The sequence below is a fragment of the Lagopus muta genome, chromosome 6, assembly GCF_023343835.1.
Source record: "Lagopus muta isolate bLagMut1 chromosome 6, bLagMut1 primary, whole genome shotgun sequence".
Classification (NCBI taxonomy): domain Eukaryota; kingdom Metazoa; phylum Chordata; class Aves; order Galliformes; family Phasianidae; genus Lagopus; species Lagopus muta.
The window spans coordinates 38,433,510-38,456,270 of record NC_064438.1 but is presented as its reverse complement, the minus strand read 5'-3'; the positions used below and the strand labels follow the sequence as shown (position 1 = coordinate 38,456,270).

Here is a 22,761-nt window from a genome sequence, read left to right as displayed (position 1 = left end):
CTGAGGAGGTTTGGACAGATTGCACAAGGTCAGTGAAGACACGACTGGCTCACAGCTAGCCTGCTTGTATTTGCTACTTCCCATAGCTCAGCTCATAAAAAAACCTCATTGCTGTCCTTCAGCAATCAGTCAAAGGTCAAAAGAAACACAGAAAATGTCCCAGAAAGTGAAAGGGAAGCTGATTTTAGGCAGTCAATTTCCCTCTTACTGAGAGCTACAGCAAATCGTCCCTGGTGCAAGTTCTCTCTGATAGGTAAGCTAAGAGACAAAGCAGTTCTGAAGTTCTGAAGGCCCCGTAAAGCAATGTAAAACTCAGCACACAGTAACAGACCACCAGCTCCCTACTGCTGCAATTCCTCCTGCCAGGAGGTAGCGCCTATTCAGTTCTTGCTCAATTGTTTTGTGGAGCTCTATGGTTAGCACTGAGCCAAAACCACCCAACCCTTGTGGACCTTTTATCCCTTCCTACCATCAGAATGAGATTTCATCTTGATGTTTGCAGCCTGGAGACCAGAGGCCAGAGGTTACCACACGATCCACTGAGCCACCCAGTCCCTAGATCACAATGTTAACAAATCACCATTTATCTTTGTTACTGCAGCAAGTGTCCAAGGCAAAACGGTGCCAAAGATCACATCTGTTGGGATAACCTATTGATTTGTGTCATATTCTGTCCTATCCCCATTTTATTCTTGCTCAAGCAGAGGTCAAGGCAGGTTAAAAATAACTCCTTCAGTCTGAGGTGCTGGACTGAGGAATTTAAAGCCAGTTTGTTCTTCCCAGGGATGGGGGCTCAAAAATCTTGCACAGAAGCAGGAGGAGCAGTAAAGCTGCAGCTATTACTAGCAAGAACTTGCATTTGGGAAACTCCAGCCACAAGACAAGGTCTTGCTGCTTTAGCTAAAACACTTTTTTGGTTTTTTTTGAGAAAGAAGGAGAACAAATCCATCGCCTTAGTTCATTCAAGCAACTAAGCATTACAAAAGTTTACGTGATGTACATACACAATATAAGCTTTGAAGTACCAGTGCAGAGTGATGCAGATTCCATTACAGCATTCGCACTTCCTAGCCAAAGTACACAGACCACATCAGCATAATTCATTGTCCTCATTCCACAGTATGTTACATTTTTAACTTTATTACAGGGACAAAAAAAAAAAAAAAAAAAAAGACAACCAAACAAAAAGATCAGAGTTGAAGTTGTTACTGCTGTTCCTAGCACTTATGTTCATGTGTCATTTTTGTCAGAGAACTCTCTAGGGAGATGTAAATTTTTATTTATATTATTTTATCCTATTTCTATACACTTTATATGGGAGTTAAATTGCCACCACTTTAGAGATATTTTACTTTCCATTAACACTGTGGCCCATAGGAAATTATATTTTAAACTAATACACATTTCCACATGCTTTTCATTAAAAAAAAAAAAAACAGAATATTTGTGCTAAGCAGAAAAAAGATTTTTATAGCATCTACATGGCCTCCTGAAAACTTTGTTTAGTGATTCAAAGGAGGATCTTATCTTTACTCTGGCTTCATAATTCCACTCTTGCACGCAGAATAGATGATTAAGAAAGCAACACAGCTTGTTGTTTCATCTTTTATCATCAGAGTGTCTGACATTCTTACTAAAGACAAAGGTTCTAAAGGAGCCTTAACCAAGTGGGCAAGTCCCTTTTCCTTTCTCCGCACACTGGTTTGCATCAAAACAACATTCACCCAACAACCACGGTATAGCAGCCCTCTGAAGTCTTCCATATAAGAAAGGAAGGTGATTAAACCAACCTATGCTACCAGATGGTAAAAATAAACAGTGTGGATAATGGGGAGAGAGTAAAAGAGAGAGTATCAAGGACTGTGCAATGTGTCTAAGAGAATTCACTCACATATCCAACCAAATGCTTTCAAAACTGCTTCCATGCCCATTTCCTCCTTGGAACAAGGGACCAGTGTATTTCAGGGTGCTTTAGCAAGGGATGCTTGCCAAAACCTCTCCGAGATGCTAGCAAGAAACACAAACGTGCTCGTCTCTGCCCCCCACACAGAACTGCCCTGCCCACAGCTAAGCAGGCCATGCTGACCTTGCTACCCAGCACAGGATCCTGTACGCAATAACCCACAGGCGGAAGAGCCAAGGAGCAGCCAAGGCAGCACCACACTTATTTGACCACTGTTTACTCCAAAGTCACTTCTTCCCTTACCAGTTGCCTCCCAAATAGGAGGGCAGAGCCCAGCACTAGCTGCAGCCACCCCACTTACAGGCTGAAGCCCCCCAGCACAGGCAAAAGAGCAGGAGGCAGCAGGAGCCTGGCCAAACACTCTGCTCTCTGCTCTCTCCAGCGGTTCTGCGGGCGATTACTCTGGAGCACCGAGCCATACCAAAATCAATAAACAATTTCTACGCAGCCCAGGGAACTTTGCTACACTTAATAAAAGTCTCCAGTCACAGTTACGGCTTCATTTCACCTTAACGTCTTCTTCAACTGTCCCTTCTATTCAAGATCAATTAGAGGCACGTGGAGAGAGAATAAAAACAAAACAACAATGGGGAAGAAAAAAAACAAAACAAAACACAAGGTCAAGCTAGGCAGTCCAGCTCTCTCCCTCTCCTCCTCAGTCTCCTAAGCGAAAATATAGGGACTTACAAGTAACATATGCCCATTACAGCCTCTGGTTCCAGTAACACACCAGCAAAGGATCAGCCTTGTTTAGGAAAGCTGGACTTTCTGGTAAGACTCAGCTAAGCGTGTAGAAGAAACCTCTGTTCCCTGCAACTTCAAAGCAAATTCAGGACCCCATAAGGATTTCAAATACAACAGGTGAAACTCTACATATCCTCAAAAGGGATACAGTACAGACACCTTTGAAGAGGTCATCTTCTTATCCCAGAGTTACTTCAGTCCCACTGTTTCACTCATACCCTGACTTCTGATGAGCTATCCAGAACCCTGCCAACAAAACATCATCAATACCCCACAGGAAAGGTGTAACAAAAGAAGGTAACTTCCATTCATAGGATAAGGGGCAAATAGCTCCATTTTAACCTCTCCTCCCACCTTGGAAATTGGGATATTAATACTGCTTTGATGTTCTGTAATCAGGTTGAATAAATTAGAAAAAATGTTTGTGGTTTGTTGTTGGTTTGGTTTTGTTGGTTTCTTTACTTGTTTGTTTTCGTAACAACTGAAATCACTGGGTTTGCACCTGGGACACAATGCTCTTGAACAAAACATCAGGCATGGTCACAGTGGTGACGAGTTGGTGGTTGGACTAGATGATCTTAATGGTCTTTTCCAACCTTAATGATTCCATGATAGAACAGTCGAACAGTCGCTTTGTAGAGTGCATGGCCCATCTGTCAAACCAACAGCCACTTAGAGGATACTTGAATTCAGATTCATTCTCAGACAGAACCAAGAGTCTCTGCCCTGGCTTAGTGCAGTCTGCTGGCCACCATGACTATTTCAGTCAATAGCAGCTAAATCAACTGTTTAACTGTTTTGCAACATTTTAGACACTTCCACAGTATGATTAAACAGCCCAATGCCATCACCACCTTCAGGCCCTCAACCAGAACAATGCAGTAGAAACAGACTGAAATCAGTACAGCTCCTCAATTCTTCTCAGTGCTGCAGGAATTCATGAAGGGCAGATTTGTTCTCATCCTGTCAGACTCAGGTAGGAGTCAGCAGAGAGAAATCCTGGGGAAGTACCAAATGGGAGGCAGACCTATCCAGGGAAGACACTGCTGAACTGCCTCCATTCAGCATTAGCATAGGAAGTACTATTCCCAGAGGCAATAGCTTGGTCTCTTACACTGTTCTTAGAGAAATTGATCCTGCTACGGAAAGCAAAGCTTGGGAACACAGAGCACAGGGACTGAGAAAGCAGAATCACAGAATCACAGAATCACAGAATCACAGAATCACAGAATCACAGAATCACAGAATCACAGAATCACAGAATCACAGAATCACAGAATCACAGAATCACAGAATCACAGAATCACAGAATCACAGAATCACAGAATCACAGAATCACAGAATCACCCGGGTTGGAAGGGACCTCAAGGATCATGTAGTTCCAACCCCCCTGCCTAGCAGGGCCACCAAACATACACATTCAGATCAGGTTGCCCAGGACCCCGTCCAACCTGGCCTTAAACACGTCCAAGGACGGGGCATCCACAACCTCCCTGGGCAGCCCGTTCCAGGGCCTAACCACTCTCCTAGTAAAGAACTTCCCCCTAACATCCAACCTAAATCTTCCCTCCTTCAACTTGGATCCATAACCTTGAATAACCCTTACCACCGTGCCGCTGTCACCAGCAAAACACATCCCCACCTCCAGTATCAATTCTGAAGTGCAGTGCACCCACACTGAGTGGGCATCTCCTCCACAGGAGCAAAGAGCACAAAGGAAGATGTTTGGGGACAGGCAGACACCATTCTCAAGGTGGCTTCCACTGCTTTGGTAGGACTCGCAGAGAACTATACGCATACACACCATCAGCAAAGTGAGAGAAAATCCACACGGGCTAACAGGTAAAGTGATATAAAAAGCAAAAACTTGCTCACCTTTTAAGTGTAGGTTCAGCTCCCCAAGCAAATCTCTGTCTCAAACACAACTGCCTATGGATCCTCTTCTTGCCTGTACCTGGGTTACAGCAGTTGCTCAGGATATCACGTTTGTCCACAGATGGCTTTGTTGAAAGAACACCCTTGTATCTCCCAAATACAGGCTTTAAAGTTCTTTAGCAACCACTCACTGAATGCTAAACAGATTTTCCAGCATGCTTACCATGAAAACTTTAAATATAACCCAACTATGCATTAGATGGAGTGAAGTATTTCAAAGCAGGCTCTGCAAACATGCACTTGGTTATATCCTCATAATTTGAAGTCCCTCAGGGAAAACTGAGATCACCAATATATTAGAGAACACACCAGAAACTAAAAGGGTGTTAAATACTTCCAATTGAGAAGAGCTTACTTGGTAGGGAAGAGACAGACCCAGCAAAAGTCTGTATGCTGCATCACAAACCTTTACCAAGAGCTATGATTTTCTTGCTCGCAATGTTTCACAGAGTTTTTGAGGCTAAAACAAATCTTATTTATATTACTTATATTATTATTTATATTTGTATTATTTGAACATGAAATACCTCAGTGATACCCTGTGATAGCAAATTGCTTCTCCTCTTGAATATTTCATCTTGTGCAGTGGTTCTACAGCCTGAACTACTGTGTGGGTACATGGCAAGGTCCAGAAACGGTGACCTAGAGCGGAGTACTGCAAAAGCCACATCTGTAAGATCCAGAAAATATTCTTTGAGTGGCTCATGGTTTGGTTGGTAGCATTTGACAAGAAGAGAACAAAGCTAGACAGAAAGGATATAAAGGCCAAATAATGAAGGCCCAAAACTTGTCACTTGCATGGACCCCAACTGCACAGAGTCACTAAAATACAAAACTTGAAATAAAATAATTCAGTAAAAATGTCACCAAGGCAAAGGCAACTGCGGCAATGAGATCTCTTAAACCAACTGCTGAGGTGTTTGAAGGGAACTGTCTCCTCCATAAACATCATGTTATACATTTATTACTCATCCAAAATTTGTGTCTACCTGGAAAGCATCAATAAGAAGCAAAGTAACCTCCCAGTTGTGATAAAGCTAGCCTTCTATTAATAATCCATAATCTCACAAATAAAAGAGAAACTGCCAAGACTTCTCACCTTTGCATTCAACCCAGTTTTGTAAGTTTACACTATAAGTGCAAGCGACCTGATTTTCTTTATTCCTTTTTTTCCTAACATCCAAACACTTGGATACATGCAATTGAGGCCAGGAGGTAACCAGTGTCTTGCCTCCACAGAAGCAAAGCCACCTTTAGTGACCATATAGTATGAGAATATAAAAGTGAGATCCTCCAGGAGATGTGTAAGAAGCCATCAACCACAAGTGCTGTATACAAACCAGCAGCTGTTCAAGGATGAGAATGGCTCTCATGGCTGAAGCCACCTTTGTTTTCTGGAATAAGCAAGCACCCTACATAAAAAACTCTTCCTATAGTACTGCCCACACATGATGTTTTCCACATTTAACAGAAAACTTGTCTCAGTGCTGCATCCTTTTAGGAGGGGAACTTAAATCTAGTAGGATGCCTGAATGGATCTTAATCAGCTGGGCCTATCTGGAGTTTGGCTGTAGGTTTTTTTTGTTTGTTTTAAATGGTTATTATTTCTCTTCTGGACTTCTGCACTCTCTGGGACTCCAGAGTATTTCAGCATCCTCCATCTCATCATTTTTCTTCCACTTTACTTACTAATAATGGACAAGAAGAAAAAATGTCACTGCTTACCAGGGAAGATGGATTTGTAAAGCTGGAGGGATTAGGGCAAGCTGAAAACTGACTCTTGATATGACCACAAACATGATTGTGGGCTCAGAGAGAAAACAGTGAGAAAGAATGATTAGTGTGTCCCTCATTTCCTTTGAGACAAGTTCCTCACGTGTGTTATTTCCTCACCAGATATCTTGTCCCTCTTTAGTGATCTGAGCACTCAGCAAGTTTCCCCGTTAGCAAACACTCAGCCTCCCTCCTTTTCTCAGCAGGCTGCTGTAGAAGGCAACAGTACGCAGTAGAGAGAAAATTCCTGTAAGCAGATTCCTTGTGACTGAAGCATCAACCTTGACCAGTCACTTCAGAGCCCCGTTACATCCATAATGATACTGTCTCCACCTTTCCCTTCCCCCAGCATGAAAGATGAGTGGTTGTGTGGAACGAGTCCCCGAGCTGTGATGGGAATCCGTCTCGCTTGGCTGCAAAAAATATATATATCCTGCTATGGCTGTGATGAATCCTTTCATTATTCATCTGCAATTGCCCTGCTACTGCTGCTGTTCCGTTCTCTCTCTCTTTCTTTTATAAATAAAAATGGAAACAGATTAATGACAAATGTTGACAGTGATTGCTTTTAAATAGCCATACCTGAACACAGACTATGGGAGAGAAGCAGTGGTACGGCAACATTAGAGGGTTGGAAAGATCAGGAAAGACTAAGTAAGAAATGGGGAAAATAGAGGTACTTGTTCCAAGTGGGCAAGTTGAGCAGCAGCCAGAGGAAAGTAGCTTGCTAGTGGTGACAGCCTCAATTTACTTCAACAAGTGAGCTCTGGATTACCAGAGCTATGTACCCAAAATACATAAAATAACTAACAGCAGTCACTTTTGCAGTTAAAGATAGTATGGAGAGATGCTTGCAATGACTCCATCAGATTATTCCCAGGATTACATGGTAATATGCAGAGGGACAGTTACACCCAGCAGACCTCAGCAACACATAAATAGTAGCTGATAACCCAGCTCATCCTACTCCACTCCTGGAGACCAGGGAACATCAAGGTCTCTGCAGCCCCTGAAGCCACTTGCATTTTAGGAATGAGGCTCAGACAGGCAAACACAGCCTGTGACCAGTCAGGCCACATGTTAGCAGTTAGCGAGCGCATTCCAGAGAGACAAGCCATCCTCATGACATCCTTCTTTGTCCGTTCCCACTGCATGAAGAAACATGCCAAATCTTTTGCTCTAGTAGCTCTCTAGGAAGCTATGTTGATTATTACCAGCTAATGTTCCACTTCCTTACTGAAGAGAGGAGAGGAGGAGAAGTGGCAGAGGTGGCCTTAGAAAAAGAAAAAAAAAATAGCTCCCTTTTCATAATTTATTATCTTACCATACTCCCTTGCAACCATTCTGAGCAGATGGGCTGTGAAGACATAGAGCTCTCAAGATGCTGGCTCCTCATAATCAAACTATACAAATCCATGCACATTTTCTCTTGATTGAGTTCTCTTTGCTTACAGGTGCACGGGAGACCTCCAATCTCCAAAAGGGCCAACTAAGGACGTGTGGCATTCCACACACAGCTCAGCATTGCAAAGCAGGGCAGGAAGCCGCAGCACATGCCTTAGTATTTAACCCAGATGGTGCACCTTAGACTCTCTAGGTGCTCTGTGAACCCTGCACAAGGAATCAGTCTCCTCTCCCCCATGGTAGGAACAGAGGCCATTTTCTTGTCTGTTACACCTACAATGCTCTTCAAGCCGGCTATGGATTCAGCTTATATTTACTATTTCCCTTCTTCTCTCTGCTTTAATTTCTTCCTCTTCCTCCTATATATACAGCCCACATTCTCTTATCATTTCTGCATGCCCCTCTACCCTTCTGGTCATCTCCAGCAATTGCAGTCTCCTGGCCTAGGTGCCATACTTACTACCTCAAACACCACCTGTTCACCCAAACATACCAGGTCTGCTAAAAGCACCCTCTGTCAACACCATTTCCATGGCTAGCTCATCCCCCTGCCTTCAATTACACCTTCTATCTAGCTCCTCATCCCCCTCAAAAAATTTGGCATCACACTTGAGCACAGAGATGCACACAGAGGCATTGACATCTACTCCTTGCCAGGCTCCCACTTAACAAAACCCATTTTCATCCTTCCCTCAGAATTGCTCCTGCAGTCTGTGCCAAGTCACCCCCATCCTTCTCAAAGCACACTGTTACTTGGACTTCTTTCAACAGCAGCTAATGCAAGACATTACAGCACAGAAGCTTATAGCAACAACCAATGCATAAACAAAATCCAGATACATGAGAGAACACACTGTCAGCATTTAATAATGAACACTGATTGCAAATAGGGGGATGGAGTTCTCCAATCCTGTTTTTTCAGCAGCCAAAAGCCATCCAAGCCAAGAGACGCGGCCATTCACAAACCAGGATCCGCTAATAACTGAATGGACCTCACTCAGGGGCTGACTGCCTGCCCCAGGCCTGCTTGGTATCCATCTTACCCACCAAACAGACAGCCTCTTGGAGCATTCCGTCATACAAATACAAGGGCCTTAGAGAAGCAGGTTCAAAAGCCCTTTGGGCTTGCTGTGGATTTGCTCTGCAACCTTTGCAAAGTTCTAACTTCTGGAAATATCTTGTTTCTTGCCTTAAATCCCATCCCAAAATACTGTGGATCATGCTAGCAAGGGGCCTCAACATCCCAGTACCTCTAGAGAAAGCTACTGCAAAGGACAAAAGGCTTCACAGGGTCACTTGAGTTGGAAGGAGCCCTTAAACGCCACCTGGTCCACCTTCCCTGCAATGAACAGGGACATCTACAGTTCTATCAGGTTGCTCAGAGCCTGGTCCAGTATGACCTTGACTGTCTTCAGGGATGGGGCATCCACCACATCTTTGGGCAACCTGTTCCAGGCCTTCACTACTTTTATTGAAAGAACTTCTTCCTTACACCCAACCTAAATCTCCCGTTCTAATTTAAAACCACTTCCTCTTGTCCTATCTCCACAGACCGTGGTAAACAGTCTGTCCCCTTCTTTCTTATTGCCCACCTTTAGATATTGAAAGGCTGCTCCCAGGTCTCCCCAGAGCCTTCCCCTCCCCATGCTGAACAGCCCCAGCTCTCTCAGCCTGTCCTCACAGGAGAGGCATTCCACCCTTCGGATCATTTTTGTGGCCCCCTTCTGGACATGTTCCAACAGGCCCGTGTTTCTCCTGTACTGAGGACTCACTGACTTCTTCAGGCAACATTCTCACTCACCAGAAAGGCTGGTTCTCATCATATACATTTTCTTTCACTTTGCCCATCACCCATTACTCTGAACAGACAAATCACCCCCTAAGAGATCCACCAGAAAGACACTTGGGGTTCTCTAAAGCAGACCAGCTCTATCCATCCGCAGTCCCTTTTTAGGAAACACATGCAGTTATCTCACAGGAAATGTCCCTTCTTACCTGAGCTAGAGATGGTGTAAAACCCCATCAGGAGCACCTAGGAGATGAGGAGCACACAGCTGCTGGAGTGACTTACAAACCCGGTGAAGCGCTTCTCGCAGCCTTGGACTGTTCAGCAAGTTGCTGAACCCCTTGAGAAAGTGGGGTAGCAGCCACAAGCCTGCAAGCAACTGAGCCAAAACGAAGTGGAGCTGCCTGCTGAGGGAGCCTTCCCCGTTGCCAGGCAGCCCCTCCCTCAGCCCTCAGGCCTGCTCTGCCTCTGGCACTCCTCATGCACACCAGCTGAGCCAATCAACTGATCACACCAGCAGAAAGCAAGGTTTTTGTGTTTGAGGTTTTGTTGTTGCTTGTTGTTTTCCTCCTGTTAAGGGGCTACTGCTACTCAGAGGGGTGACCCCAAGGAGTGCCAGGGAGACAGCAGGATGTTACAACCAGGCCTGGGAAGACAGGGTGGGAATGGTGGAAGAAAGTTTCCTCTTTCAGCTGTGATGACCTTCCATTTCACTTCATGGCACTACACTTCACATTTCCAAAAAATATAACGTCCCTAATTTTACAGTCAGCTGTGAAGACTTTGCAAGATGTATTTGGATAAGAAAATAGCAACAAAATGGAAAGTCAACACCCTTCCAAGTTTCTACCTGCTGCAGGGTTTCAGCTCCAGCACAAACATTCCAGGTGTTGGAAGCCCTCTGAGTGCCCTGCAGCTGAGCTTCCTGACCCAATCTGTCTTGCTGCATATGCAGTCTACACTGCATGCTGCTGTAGTCTCCACTGCACTCCTCAAGTGGATCTTAACCTACACACCCTATTCCATCTCTCAGTCCCCCTCAGTACCCATCCTTCCCCTTTTGAGCCAGGTGTTGCAGTTACTGAGGACAGCCTCCAGAGAGTTCTAGCTTTTGCCTGGCTTTGGGAACTCTTAGTTCTGATGTTTGTTGTTTTTTCAAACAAGAACACTGCTTTAACCATGAGATTTTAGCCTCACCAACATCGACCAGATTTGCACTCTAGGGATAAAGACAGAAGAACTGTGATCTACTGACCTTCATACCACATTGCAAAGTCCACCTTTCACTCAGGTTTGTGTTTAATGAGATGACACAAAGAGCTAAGTAATGAGATATAGTATTCACGTGGATATAAACTGCATAAGCAAAGGCCTTGCCCAGCCTGTCTTTTCCTCCCTACTCTGCCCCTTGCGCCTCACAGCCAAACCCCTTTGCCCTTGTTCTGACTCTTTCCTGATCCTCCCATCAGGTGACAATTTGAATTTTAAAGCCATTTACACTCCAAAAGGGGCATAATCAGATTTTTATCCCATACTTTTCTGATGTGACTTTTTTATTATGACATCAAGTACTGACCCATAATAAGGATCTAAATGCCTGGTTTAATATCTATTACCAGTATATGCAGATGCATATAAAATTATAGTATCACCACATAACTACACATTAACCTCTTGAGCTCCATGACAGACAAACTCTCCAGGGAACACTGTATTCCAATTTTCATTTACCAGCAGTTGCTCAGTGACAAGCAGTAGAAGTTGTACTCATCTGCACCCCAAAACTCAAAGTACTTGTAGAATGACAGGGAATACTCACGTTCTGAATATACTAGGTCTGCTGCTTCCAGTTCCCAGCTTTTTCTGATAAGCATTTGATACTTTCCCATGAGCAAATGCCACAGTTGCATTTAAATATGTATACACAAGTAGGTTGTAGCTTACCCAAAAACAATTTCCAGGTGTCAGCAGAGTTGTGTCTGAGCCACATGGTAGCCACAATTATTGCTTTAGAAGAGAAGGAATAGGGTGTACAACATCGTATCACGTGCCATCTTAAATGCTTCTGTAGCACAAAATATGCACTTTTGTTCAGGAAGAGCCCAATCATCACAGGCGTATAGGTGCAGTGTGTAAGCAAGGGATAATGTGGTCCACAATGCTTTATAGCAATGATACGGATACAAGTGCAGCTACCTGCCCCATCTCAAGATGTTTTTTGTGGAAATTCAAACATTCTGATTTCTGTGTTTCAGGTCCATTGCATCTGTTTACATCAGAAATTGGGAATTCAGCTGCAAATAGAGCCTGTTAACCAGATCTGAAACAAGAATTCTAATAAACATTGGAGAAAGGTGGAGATTTTTTTGGTTTAAGTTTTAAGAAAAAGAAGAAGGAAAAGTGCTGATTTCTTAACAAGATTTAAACCTGAGATTCAAAGGAGAAAACAGAACAAAATACAGGACAGGCAAAAATCAACACTGTTCTTAATGCCTTTCTCCTTCCGATACAGTTCAGATTATTGACTCTGGTTCCAAAGATGACCTTAGGGCAAAAACACACAACAAAACTTCTGAGATGTCACTTTCTACTGACCTGGGCACTGACAGGCAACTCCTTAAATAACAGTTGGTTTTCTGCACTGTATAGTCATTGCTTTGGAGTTTAGGGAAGAGAATCAGAGTGTAACACTTGAAATGTCCATGCAAGACATTAGCCAACAGTCATATTGGCCTGTGGTGTTCAGGTAAAAGTATATGAAGTGTAACTGCTCAAGACCAAGTTTTCACCTACCTATTGTTCTTTCTCAAGTTGTAGCAGATTAGCTACTTCACAGCAGATCTTCTGCCATACTATGCATTTGGTCTGCTCTTCCTTTTTCAACTCCTTTGAAGTCCAGGACCCAGAGAGAAAGCATATTTTTGGAAGCTAAAATATCCTGTGAAGAAATCCCAACACAAAGGGAATACATACCAACAACCCCTAGTGTAAAAATAAATTTTATAGTTGTATATATACATACATACACATATGTATCTGGATACATATAGAAATATTCAAAATTGAAGAAACGAACTGTTATCCTAATTCATCCCTTTGTGCATAACATTACAGTGTTAATTCAAATGATCACACAGTTTATTTTCAATCAGAATCCAGCTTCACAGAGCACCAAACACACACCTCTGGGGAGAGGAAGGTCAAGAATGAGATGGGATCTTACTCATTTACTGCTAAAGGCAGAAAAACCAAAGCAGGAGACTGTCAAAACAAAGCTATTGTGATGAATGCAAGTGACCAACAGCCTTGAAGATATGTTTGCCTGTTGCCATCTCTATGATGCCTGATCTCTATGATGCCATCTCTATGGTGCACTTGTATTCCTGTACATTTTCATGAGGTGTATATTCTCTGAGGTGCAAAAGTATGAAACAAAAAACAGAGAGACTCCAGCAATGAGCACAGGGTTCCTCACCTCACCGGTATGTTGTGACTGAATTTCCAGAATCTCTGGGCACTCACAGCTGTCACAGAAGTTAGAAAAAATTATTTGAATCTACAAAATTTACCAGTTCATTGGTAGCACATCCTGGGCCTCCCAAATTCAGAGACAATTCCTAATTATTGTTTAGATCTCAACGACTGAAACTCTTCTGTAAAATAAGGGTGACAATAATATCCAAATTTCTAGTGCATAAATAAATCCATTAACATTTTATATTACCATAGCAGGAGGCACCCTGAAGACACTAACAAGGAAATTACTTCTTCCCTCTTCAGAGTACAGTCTGGATGCTGTGCAATGAATACAGCCTGAAGTGTCTAAATGAAGAAAAAACAAACCCATGCAGCTGTACGCTGAGTGAACCTAAGCTCTCCCACACTGATCGAGGCAGGAACCCAATGTGAAAGGGAAGAACCCCAACTTTTGCAACTGCTTGACTACACTGTACTGTGCATGCAGAAGGGCTGGCTGTACTAATTAGAGCAACAAAGTCCACCTGAATTATAACCTGGTTTGCCAACATGTGCAAGCATGAATCATTTTTTTTTCTTCTTTCCCTTGTTAAAGAATACACTTGCTTAAATATCTAAACAAATGGAAACCCAGGAAGTTGATGTCTGGAGTCATGCAGCACTCCTACTGATGTGGTAAGGAGAATGGCCAGCGGTTCCAGGGTAGCTCCATGGCAGCCCCTGTGCTGGCTGAGTGCAGAGCAGGGGCAGTCCCATGGATCCTGGAAATCTGCTCCACTACTCCACATTCCTACTCCCTGTTGTGTCCACAATATCCAAAAGAAGTAGAAAAGTAGAAAAGGTGCACAAAAGCCCCTCTGGAAGCTCACTTTCTTAGGCTCTTTTGTGGCGACACCGGATAGTCAAGAAAGGAACCACAGAATTTCTTTCATTCTCCACACAGCATTCAGCATTAAGAGAATCTTCATCTCTGGCTTTCTGAAAACAGGAATGCAGGTGTCCCCAGGGACGGGGGGAGACTGAGTGAAGTCCACGTTTGCAAAGCATAGAGTGAAGCACGATGAAGAAAACTCCTAAGGCAATGTTGGTGAACCTTTTATGAAGGTCTCCAGCTCTTCAAATATGATGCTATTTTAAGGGTGTTTTATACATTCCATGTGTTTTTGTCTTCCTAAGGGCAGACCCCCTGTCTAAAATGTGCATAAGCTCTCCTCTTGTTCTCATCCTCAGACATCTCCCTGTTGTTCCCTCACCTGGATTGAATGAAATGAACGTCATTTAGCAGTCTGAAATTCTATTTCTCTTCAATAAAAAGCAACTACCAAGTATCCACCTTTACTGGAAAACTGCTTGACTTTAGTAGAGAACAAATCTTGCGCTCCCAAATTTGAAATATCATTTATACAGGTGAGAAATCTCCATAAGTACATAGTTAGTCTACTTGTATTCCTGTGTATTTTCATGAGGTGTAAATTCTCTGAGGTGCAAAAGTATGAAACAAGCATGATCTGAAAAATACCAGTAGTAGAATAAAGCCACCACTTCGATAGGACCCAACAGCCAGCCCTGCCACTGAAGTTACCAGCAGCCCTTCAAATAAGAAGTTATTGCCCCATGCCTGTAAAACTGAGTGACAAAAGAAAAAAAAAAACAAAAAACAAAAAGCTTAAAAAAAAAAAAAAAAAAAAAAAAAAAAAAGAGTTAAGAAATGCCCCAATTATCAAATGAAATATTTATTACTAAGAAACAAATGCAGATAGGAGGAAGACTGAAGCTGCTCTTAACTAACTGTGAATATCTGACTACATTTTGATTATTACCCACAGCTGATCATGTTTGCTGAACTGGGGTGCTTCTCCTAAGAAATTCTATTCTTAAGAGCTCTTTTCTCCTTCCTCCCAGCAAAAATCAGCACATTTCACCAGAAACACTTCTCAGTTCTCACAGGTGCAGCTTGAAGGTGAGAGAGGAAAATCACCAGCTTTACAAACTGGAAAACAAATCAAATAAACAACAAACAACCCACATGTAAGATTAAGAATTGGAAGTGGCTTCCAACGGATCTTGACCATTGTTTTAAAAATGTACCATCAGCTTGGGTTCCTGGGAACAGTTAATGTAGAAGGAGCTCTGTTTCATTCCTTGCACAAGCATGCAAGCTATCAATTTAGGGACACAAATGCATGCATGAGAAAATTCAACGTCCACTGCTAATTTGATCTTTGAAGCTGCTGCTATTACTGGAAAATACAATGATGTAAATCAGTCTTAAAAGGATGCTAGTTTTGGCAAAATGAATATATATCCATTAAAATATCAGTTGAGACTGACCACTCATTTAAATGAAATCTTTTTTTGAGACTTGGCAAATCCAAAGTGGTGACTTGGAAGTGAAAGGATACTTAAGAAACTCTGGAATCATTTCAAGCTCCAAACAGGGAGCATCACCATTGCCTAGACATGACATCATGGCTCATTAGGAAACAAACAAAAATTACTGAGCAAAGAATGGACATGATGAGTTACCTCAAATCTTCACCCAAGCTTGCAATTCAAAGGAAAAAAATGCAATTCCTACAGACTCTCAGGTTGCTGTTTGTATTCAAGGTATTTAAGGAAACAGATGAGGAAGCAAAAAGATTATGAACCGTGCCAATTCTGTAAATCTACTTGGATATCACTGAACCTTTTTCCACCTCTCAGCTCACTTTGTATCAGATACAACAAATCTTTCATACATTGATTTATTTCCAGTTTCTATAATCAGAACAGAGATTCTGCAAGTCCCTTTTTCAGATAATACATCTTAAAGACAAAAGAATACAAACAATCTTATTTACATTTCCCCCAAAACAGACTCCTAAGAATGCAGAATCCAATACTTATTAAACAGTTAAATGTTGTGACCGCATAAAACAGTTTTGACATATACTATGTGGCTCTTTAGAGTACAGCTGTTTGTGAACCTCTGAGTAAGTCTGGGACAGAAGGAAGCCACAATGAAACTGATGGTGCTATGGCAAACTGTCTGGTATTGCCAGACTTGAAAGAAAATTCAAAGGCTTCACCAGTGTGTGGGGGCTCTCAGGTCAGGCCAGAGCAGTCTCGAGTCACTGCACTCTCACATAGAATTCTGGCCAACAACAAAAAAATGCTAGCATGAGACATTAACATTACGTCCCCAAGACTTGGGATGTGAATCATATAATCACAGAACAGTGTGGGTTGGAAAGGACCTTAAACATGTAAGCAACAACTCAAATGCGGCACTGTGCTATCATTGGAACATTACGTTTATTTTGGAAAAGTGATAGTGTGAAATATTTTAAAGTTGCACTCTCTCTACAAGGTCACTGCTCCCTACCATTATAGAATATATTTCCAGAAAATTGTTTCTTGCAGAAGCACCATCTTGTCTCAGATGAGTGAGGCACGGCTCCTCCATGAGAAGAACCCTTCCATCTTGGTCTTTTAGTATGATAAAGTTACCAGCCATCACAGAAGGAATCCAAACAGACTAAGCTTTGAAGTATTGTGAATTACAAGAACTTTTTATCCAACAATGCACAGTAATACAGCTAAAGGAAACACAATGCATTTTGGAATTGAAAAAAATGGGTATTATTCTTACTTTATAGGAGCCCATGTGTTGAAAAGCAAAACTTCAGATTCAGGGTCAGCTGACTGAATATTTTATTGCAGTTATGGCACTGTTTGGGCAGCAAGGACTATGATATTTGGCTATACAAATATATGAAGCATGAATAGCAACAGGGAAGCAAGATTTCCTACTTCTGTAAAGAATACACTAGAACACAAGGCAGATTAATGTGGAATACTGGAGATGTTCATGGAGGAAAGGAACTAACAGGCTGAATGACAAGTTTTATACTGTGAGAATTACATGGGTTAATGGATTAATCAGCACTTGCTGACTGTCAACAGATAGTTGTACACAACAAAGAAGCTAGTTGTAAAGGAAGAATAGGACTCTTCAACCTTGCTGAAAAAAGCATAACAAGAAAAAGTGTCAGGCTGTTGATACTTAGAGAAAAGCACTATTCCAAGAGAAGATGCAATTTCCTAACTGAGGGGACAATTAATAAGAAAAATGACTACCAAGGAAAATGATCTAATCCTTAAAGTTTCTGAAGTCAGATTACATGTCCCTCTAAAATTATAATTAAACTCAGTTGCAGGAAAAGTACTATTGCTAAAAGGTTCACAGAAGTTTTCTTCAGTCTTGAAAAAAGTTTATATTTTTTGAGACCAGACACTGGGGCTAACAGAATGTAAAAGGGACATATCACCATACAACTCATTTGTTTTTAAGTAACCTCTATGCATACAAATTTGGCACTGTGAGGAACAGAATACCAAGCGAGGCAGACCTCTGACCTGACCTAGTGCTGCTTCTCTTACACTCTTCATCCCAATTTCTTCAGAGATTACAATTAAATTAGAACAGCTCTGCAAAACCTCATGGTCATAATATGATCACACTCACAACATTGGCAGCTCTGCTTTAAAGACAATGAATGTACCGGATCACACATGCAGGGGTCAGCAATACTTTTTTGTGATTATTGTTTGCAGGTATATATATATATTGCATCTTTCTTTGATATAACAGAATGTATCAGTCTATCTTCTAATTTTACCAGTTCTCTGAGTTGGTACAAGAAGTCTCCTTTCCACGTATTCCAGCTGATACATTATTCTCAACACACTGAAATCACACTAACAGCCACGTCTGCACTTGAGATGGAATTCCACCCTCATCAAAGCTGGGAAGCACATTTTGTCTCCACAAGTTGGTATGTCACCTGACTGCAGGCTAGACATGCATGGGTGTCCAGTGACAGTTCAGTCTCATATGCCTGTGACACAGTTCACTTCCTTAAAGAACAAGATGCTTTGGTGTAGTTAAGATTCTCTGTTCTCTCTCTGTGCTGAATTCTATTCTTGTACTGGGTAAATATTAATGGCCTCTGATAATTTTGCTTTCTTTATAGCAAGTAGTCCCTTACGTTTTTTGCCCTAAGCAGCAGCATCATATTTTTCCTGTATTTTGTAGTACAAAACCAGAATGCCTCAATGCAAACACGAACAGGACTAGAATGCAGGAGACAAAGACACAACAATACAGTATCAAAGTGAGAACAGAAATTCATTCTCCCTTGATGGTCTCCTATACAGGGCTGTTAAATCACATTTTTTGAACAAATGACACGTAACGGGTTTACTTTTGCTTCACCGAGATGCTCTCTGGCTAAGAAACTGTTCCTGAAGACATCAAAGCAAAGTCCTTATCTGCTTGACATAATTCCTTCTCAATTTCCAGTCACATACATCATGGCATCTTCTTTCTTCAGTACAGAAGGCAATTACAATAAAGAAGATTCTCAACGACTGTTCTTCACCCATTTCCTTCTCGTTCTCTGCCCACTGAGCAGCTGACTGCAACATCCACCAAGTAACAGAGCGAGCTTCTACAGTTTGAAGGGCAGCACTAAGCACCTCAATATCATTATTCAGGAATGCTAGCAAGACACACCTCTGCATAGTACAATCATGAAGCTAATTTATCATTCAGTAGCACGAGTCCCAGCCTCCTAGGAGTTTCTCTCCAACTACTGTTTTCCTGCCTCCTTCACTCTTCACTGTACCTTACCTTAAAATCATAAATTCATTCTTTAATTTGCACCCTCCCCCACCCCATATCTACCAAACTGGAATGTAAGCCTCACAAGAGCTCACTGGGCTACAAGAAATGTGCAAAGAATAACTACTGAATGTTCTCCTCCCAGCTCTGGCTTTCTCTTCCACTACATATAAACGTTCTTGTACATAAATAAAGCCCTCTTTGCGTAAGAATGTCATTATGAGCTGGTCTTTATCACTTTGCAAACCTGTAGCAATTGCATGACGTTCCCAATAACAGACGCAGGAAGGAGAATACATTATGCTGCTTTATAGAAATGCAACGAGGAGGAAATGGGATTGATAGGCGAGTCAGCCTTACCTCTGCCCCTCCTAGGTTTATTGAGCAAGTTCTGCAAGCCATTTCCAAGCTTCAAAGGACAAGAAGGTGGCTAGGAGAGGCAGTCAGATTTATGAGGTACGGATTTGACTGCCTTCTAGAATGAAATGCCAGTGGAGGGCAGTGAATGCTGCTTACTTTGATTTCAGCAAACCTCTTGATGCAGTTTCTCACAGCATCATTATAAGCTGTACTGGGGAGCTCTGCGTGCAGCCCAGTGAGGTTGGTGAGAAACTGGTTGACCTGTCAAGCTCAAGGAATGACCAATGGTTTGAAATCTACCTGGTAGCAAGGTATGAAAAGTGTGCCTCAGAAGACAATACTGGGATTGATGCTATTCTGTGTTTTCATGAGTGATGCGGAGAAAGAGACAGAACAAACTCTCAACAATAACAGAAAAACAGACATACTGGAGAGAGTTGCTGACATGCAAGAGGTACCACCCAGAGGGACCTTGACAGACTGAACGAGTAAGCAGACAAAAACCTCCTGAATCTCACCCAAAGGCAGGTAGAGATTCTTGCATCTGGGACAGACTAGCCCTATATAAGACACTGGCTGAACATCAACTAGAGAGGAAGACAGATCTGGAAATAAGTGGGGAGTCCTGGTGGACAAGAAATGGAATACAAGTGAGTATTGCAAAACAACACAACTACTTCATTCATCAAAGAATGCTGCAAATATTGAAATCTGAATCAAGCTACTGAAGTATGACGATGAATTTAGATAAACCCTGGAGTAATAAGATGGAACATGACATGTGATTCATTTAGGTTGTCTGCCAGTCAGGAGAATCAAATTTGATCAAGAGCCTGATTGACCTACAAATGGAGTCTAACATAGAAATACTGAAGAGAGGGCAGCTGCAGGAATTTGAGTCTCCCCTCACTTTCAGGAAGTTGCAGTGGCAGGAAACACTATTTATCAAGACAAGGCCTGCTACGGTTGCTCTTCAGTAGTGCCACAGGTACATTCAAACTTTAAAGGCAAGTAAGACCTCCTAGGGAGCTTACAGTCTAAGCAAGGGCTTAACAAGATGAACAGCACTACTGACCTCAATAGGAAAATCTGATAATTTATCTTGCAGCGCCCCCAGAGAAAAATCATGTCAAGTCTGGTGTCTCTCCCAAGAGTGAGAGAAAGGCCATTAATTCCCTAAAACCTCACAACTTTCATAAAAGTTTTAAAATTGTCCTTAGATTACAGAAAAAGCAGAACTACTCCAAACAATCCTCAGAATATATCATACAATATCAGAATTGTTTTAAAAAGGGGGAGCACAAAAGGCCACCAATTAAAATTTCAACTAAATTGAAACAGAAGTGCATCTGTTGAACAGACTCAAATCAAGTGAAATTTTAGAAAATCCTTCTTGAGATAAAAGCATCTGAATTGCACAAATGCTCTTTTTAGGGAGACTACTTGTCACTGAAACTGGCTGCAGGTTAGGTTACAAGGTTTCCAAAACTAAAATTTATCTGCACACTGTCATAAGAAGGTGATCACCCTTGCCTTGAACATGCTCACAAGTCCTAGGCGGACAAGACACTACTTTTCAGTTCCAGACTATAGACCTCTCCCACTAACCCCCAAGCACCACTGAACCAAGCGCTTGAAGTACAAAATAAGACAATCCAGTAACTTTAAAACAGAATACTCCTCTCTCCACAAAACCCCCACAGCCTGTCTCATAATCTGAACTGACCCCTGTACTCCTTTAGCAAGATAAAAGGGCTTTTCTTGATTTATATAGTACTAAAATGTACCGCTAACAACAACAACAAAAAAAAACGTTTTGAGAGGGATTTGCATGGACAGATCTGACAGTTTGCTTGGGCTGCGAAACATAAATCCAATTTGGATCTCTCCCCAGGAATAAGCAGGTATTAGGGGATCAGAGATAGGCAGGATGTCTGTAATAGAACTGTATTTGTCAATCTGTATTTAGACTGAGCCGTTCCATTATTGTTTTGTATACGTTATGACCATTTAACATTTTAATACATAATTAAATATAAAATACCACCATATAGCCTTGCTATCAAATCTGTCCCTCAGCTACTCATTTATAAAACAGAGGTAAACACGGCAAAACAATTAAAACCACTGCAAAAACAGTAAAAACAGTTCCAGGTGAACTTCCACATTCAAAATGAATTTTAGAGGCTTTAACAGTCCTGTCTGAAAGCTCCACCCAGTGAGGAAAGTAAAAACAACGGTATGCATACAAATATATCCTATTGTTAAAAGCCTTGAGAACCTGTGAGGTCACCGGTCCCTTGATACATCCTATACAGGTATATATTTTAAAAATGAACTCCAAAATATGCTGCAAATGGAATAATTGGAGTGTAATATGATACAGAATACAAAAAAAGTAGGGAGAAATCACTACCCATATATACTGCAACATAGAAGGTAACTGAGTATGAAGTGCAAGCATTATGTAGAGAACAGAATCTCTTCTGTGTATGCTGCAGAGTAAAGTACAATCATCAGCAGGTGGAGACACTTCCAACAGATAGAGCAGACAATACTTTCTGAAGGGAGCGAGAACATGAGACAGCTGTGGTCTGAACAAGGCCAAAAGTGCTCTGAATAGAAGTGATTCTTTGTTTTTTCATTCAGCTATCTGTTAACTTCAGTTGAAAATGTGCTGGGAAATGCTGACAATCACTTCTGAAGTTAAACACCAAGAAACAGAAGTTTGGTTTATCCTCTAACATACTTCAAATGTGTTGGAGGTCCAAGTTCCTTTCCATGACATCAGTTTGCACATTTATGTCCAACTGGTTCTCCCAAATCCTTGTCCAGGAAATTTAGGAAAGAACATGCAATACACAAGCAAGACAGAAGACATTCGGAAAAAGACAGAAGGAAAAGGTCAAAGGGACCACGCTGCCAGTGGGCCAATGGCAATTTCTGAATTGACATGCACTGTACTCGTTTCATTAGAAGGAACAGGGTTCAAGTTCATACACACAGCCTGAAACATTCCGCAAACACAGAATTCTGCTTATGTATTTCAACTTGTTATCACTCTCATTACCCAGCCAAGAAATCCTCCTGGCCTAGAAGAAATCAGGGGATGACTTCTGCCTCCTTCAGTAGCAGTGGGAACTTTCACCCAGAAAATGCCAAATGCAGCAAACAAGCACAGAGTGCACAAAGATCCAAGATCTGAAACCCAGAAGATTCTGTACACAATCCATATGAATGAGTTGGCATCAGGTAAGGAGATGAACGCACAATAAATACAGCAATAGCAGGAACATTTTAAACAGTCACTGCAGTCCCAACGCTCGTTACCTGTTTTTAAACACAGATTCTGCCTGGATAATGGCGCACATCACGCACCAATGCTGAGGATATCTCTATTGCCAAACAAGGTGTTTGGTGGAGAGTCAGACACGTCCAAAATCCAGCACGCTTTTACAGCTGCAATGCTTCCTTTTGGCTGTATCCAGGGCTCTTCTCTGGCGGCATTTTAAAAAAGTTAGCGGAGGCAGCAATTGTGGCTTTCTCAGCTGCTGGTATTTTCCCTGTCCACTCAGGGTTCTGGGACCTCGGGGATGGTGGTGTTGCTGGTAGGTCTGACTCTGCAGCATCCATGTGCACAGATAAAGTTGCTGG

At 42.0% G+C, this 22,761-nt stretch overlaps 2 protein-coding genes across 2 annotated transcripts in view; both read right to left on the bottom strand.

The window, feature by feature from the left end:
* ESRRB (estrogen related receptor beta) overlaps nucleotides 1-10,066 on the bottom strand; it is a 159,212-nt gene extending 149,146 nt beyond the window's left edge. Inside the window, exon 1 of the mRNA XM_048949009.1 lies at nucleotides 9,815-10,066. The gene's annotated coding sequence lies outside the window, so the exon portion shown is untranslated. The remainder of the gene's footprint in view (nucleotides 1-9,814) is intronic.
* A 6,685-nt stretch (nucleotides 10,067-16,751) lies between these two features.
* Nucleotides 16,752-22,761, bottom strand: part of GPATCH2L (G-patch domain containing 2 like) — a 40,973-nt gene continuing 34,963 nt past the window's right edge. The window contains exon 10 of the mRNA XM_048949005.1: nucleotides 16,752-22,757. Within this exon, the coding sequence (XP_048804962.1) occupies nucleotides 22,561-22,757 (197 nt within the window). The 3' untranslated portion in view covers nucleotides 16,752-22,560. The remainder of the gene's footprint in view (nucleotides 22,758-22,761) is intronic.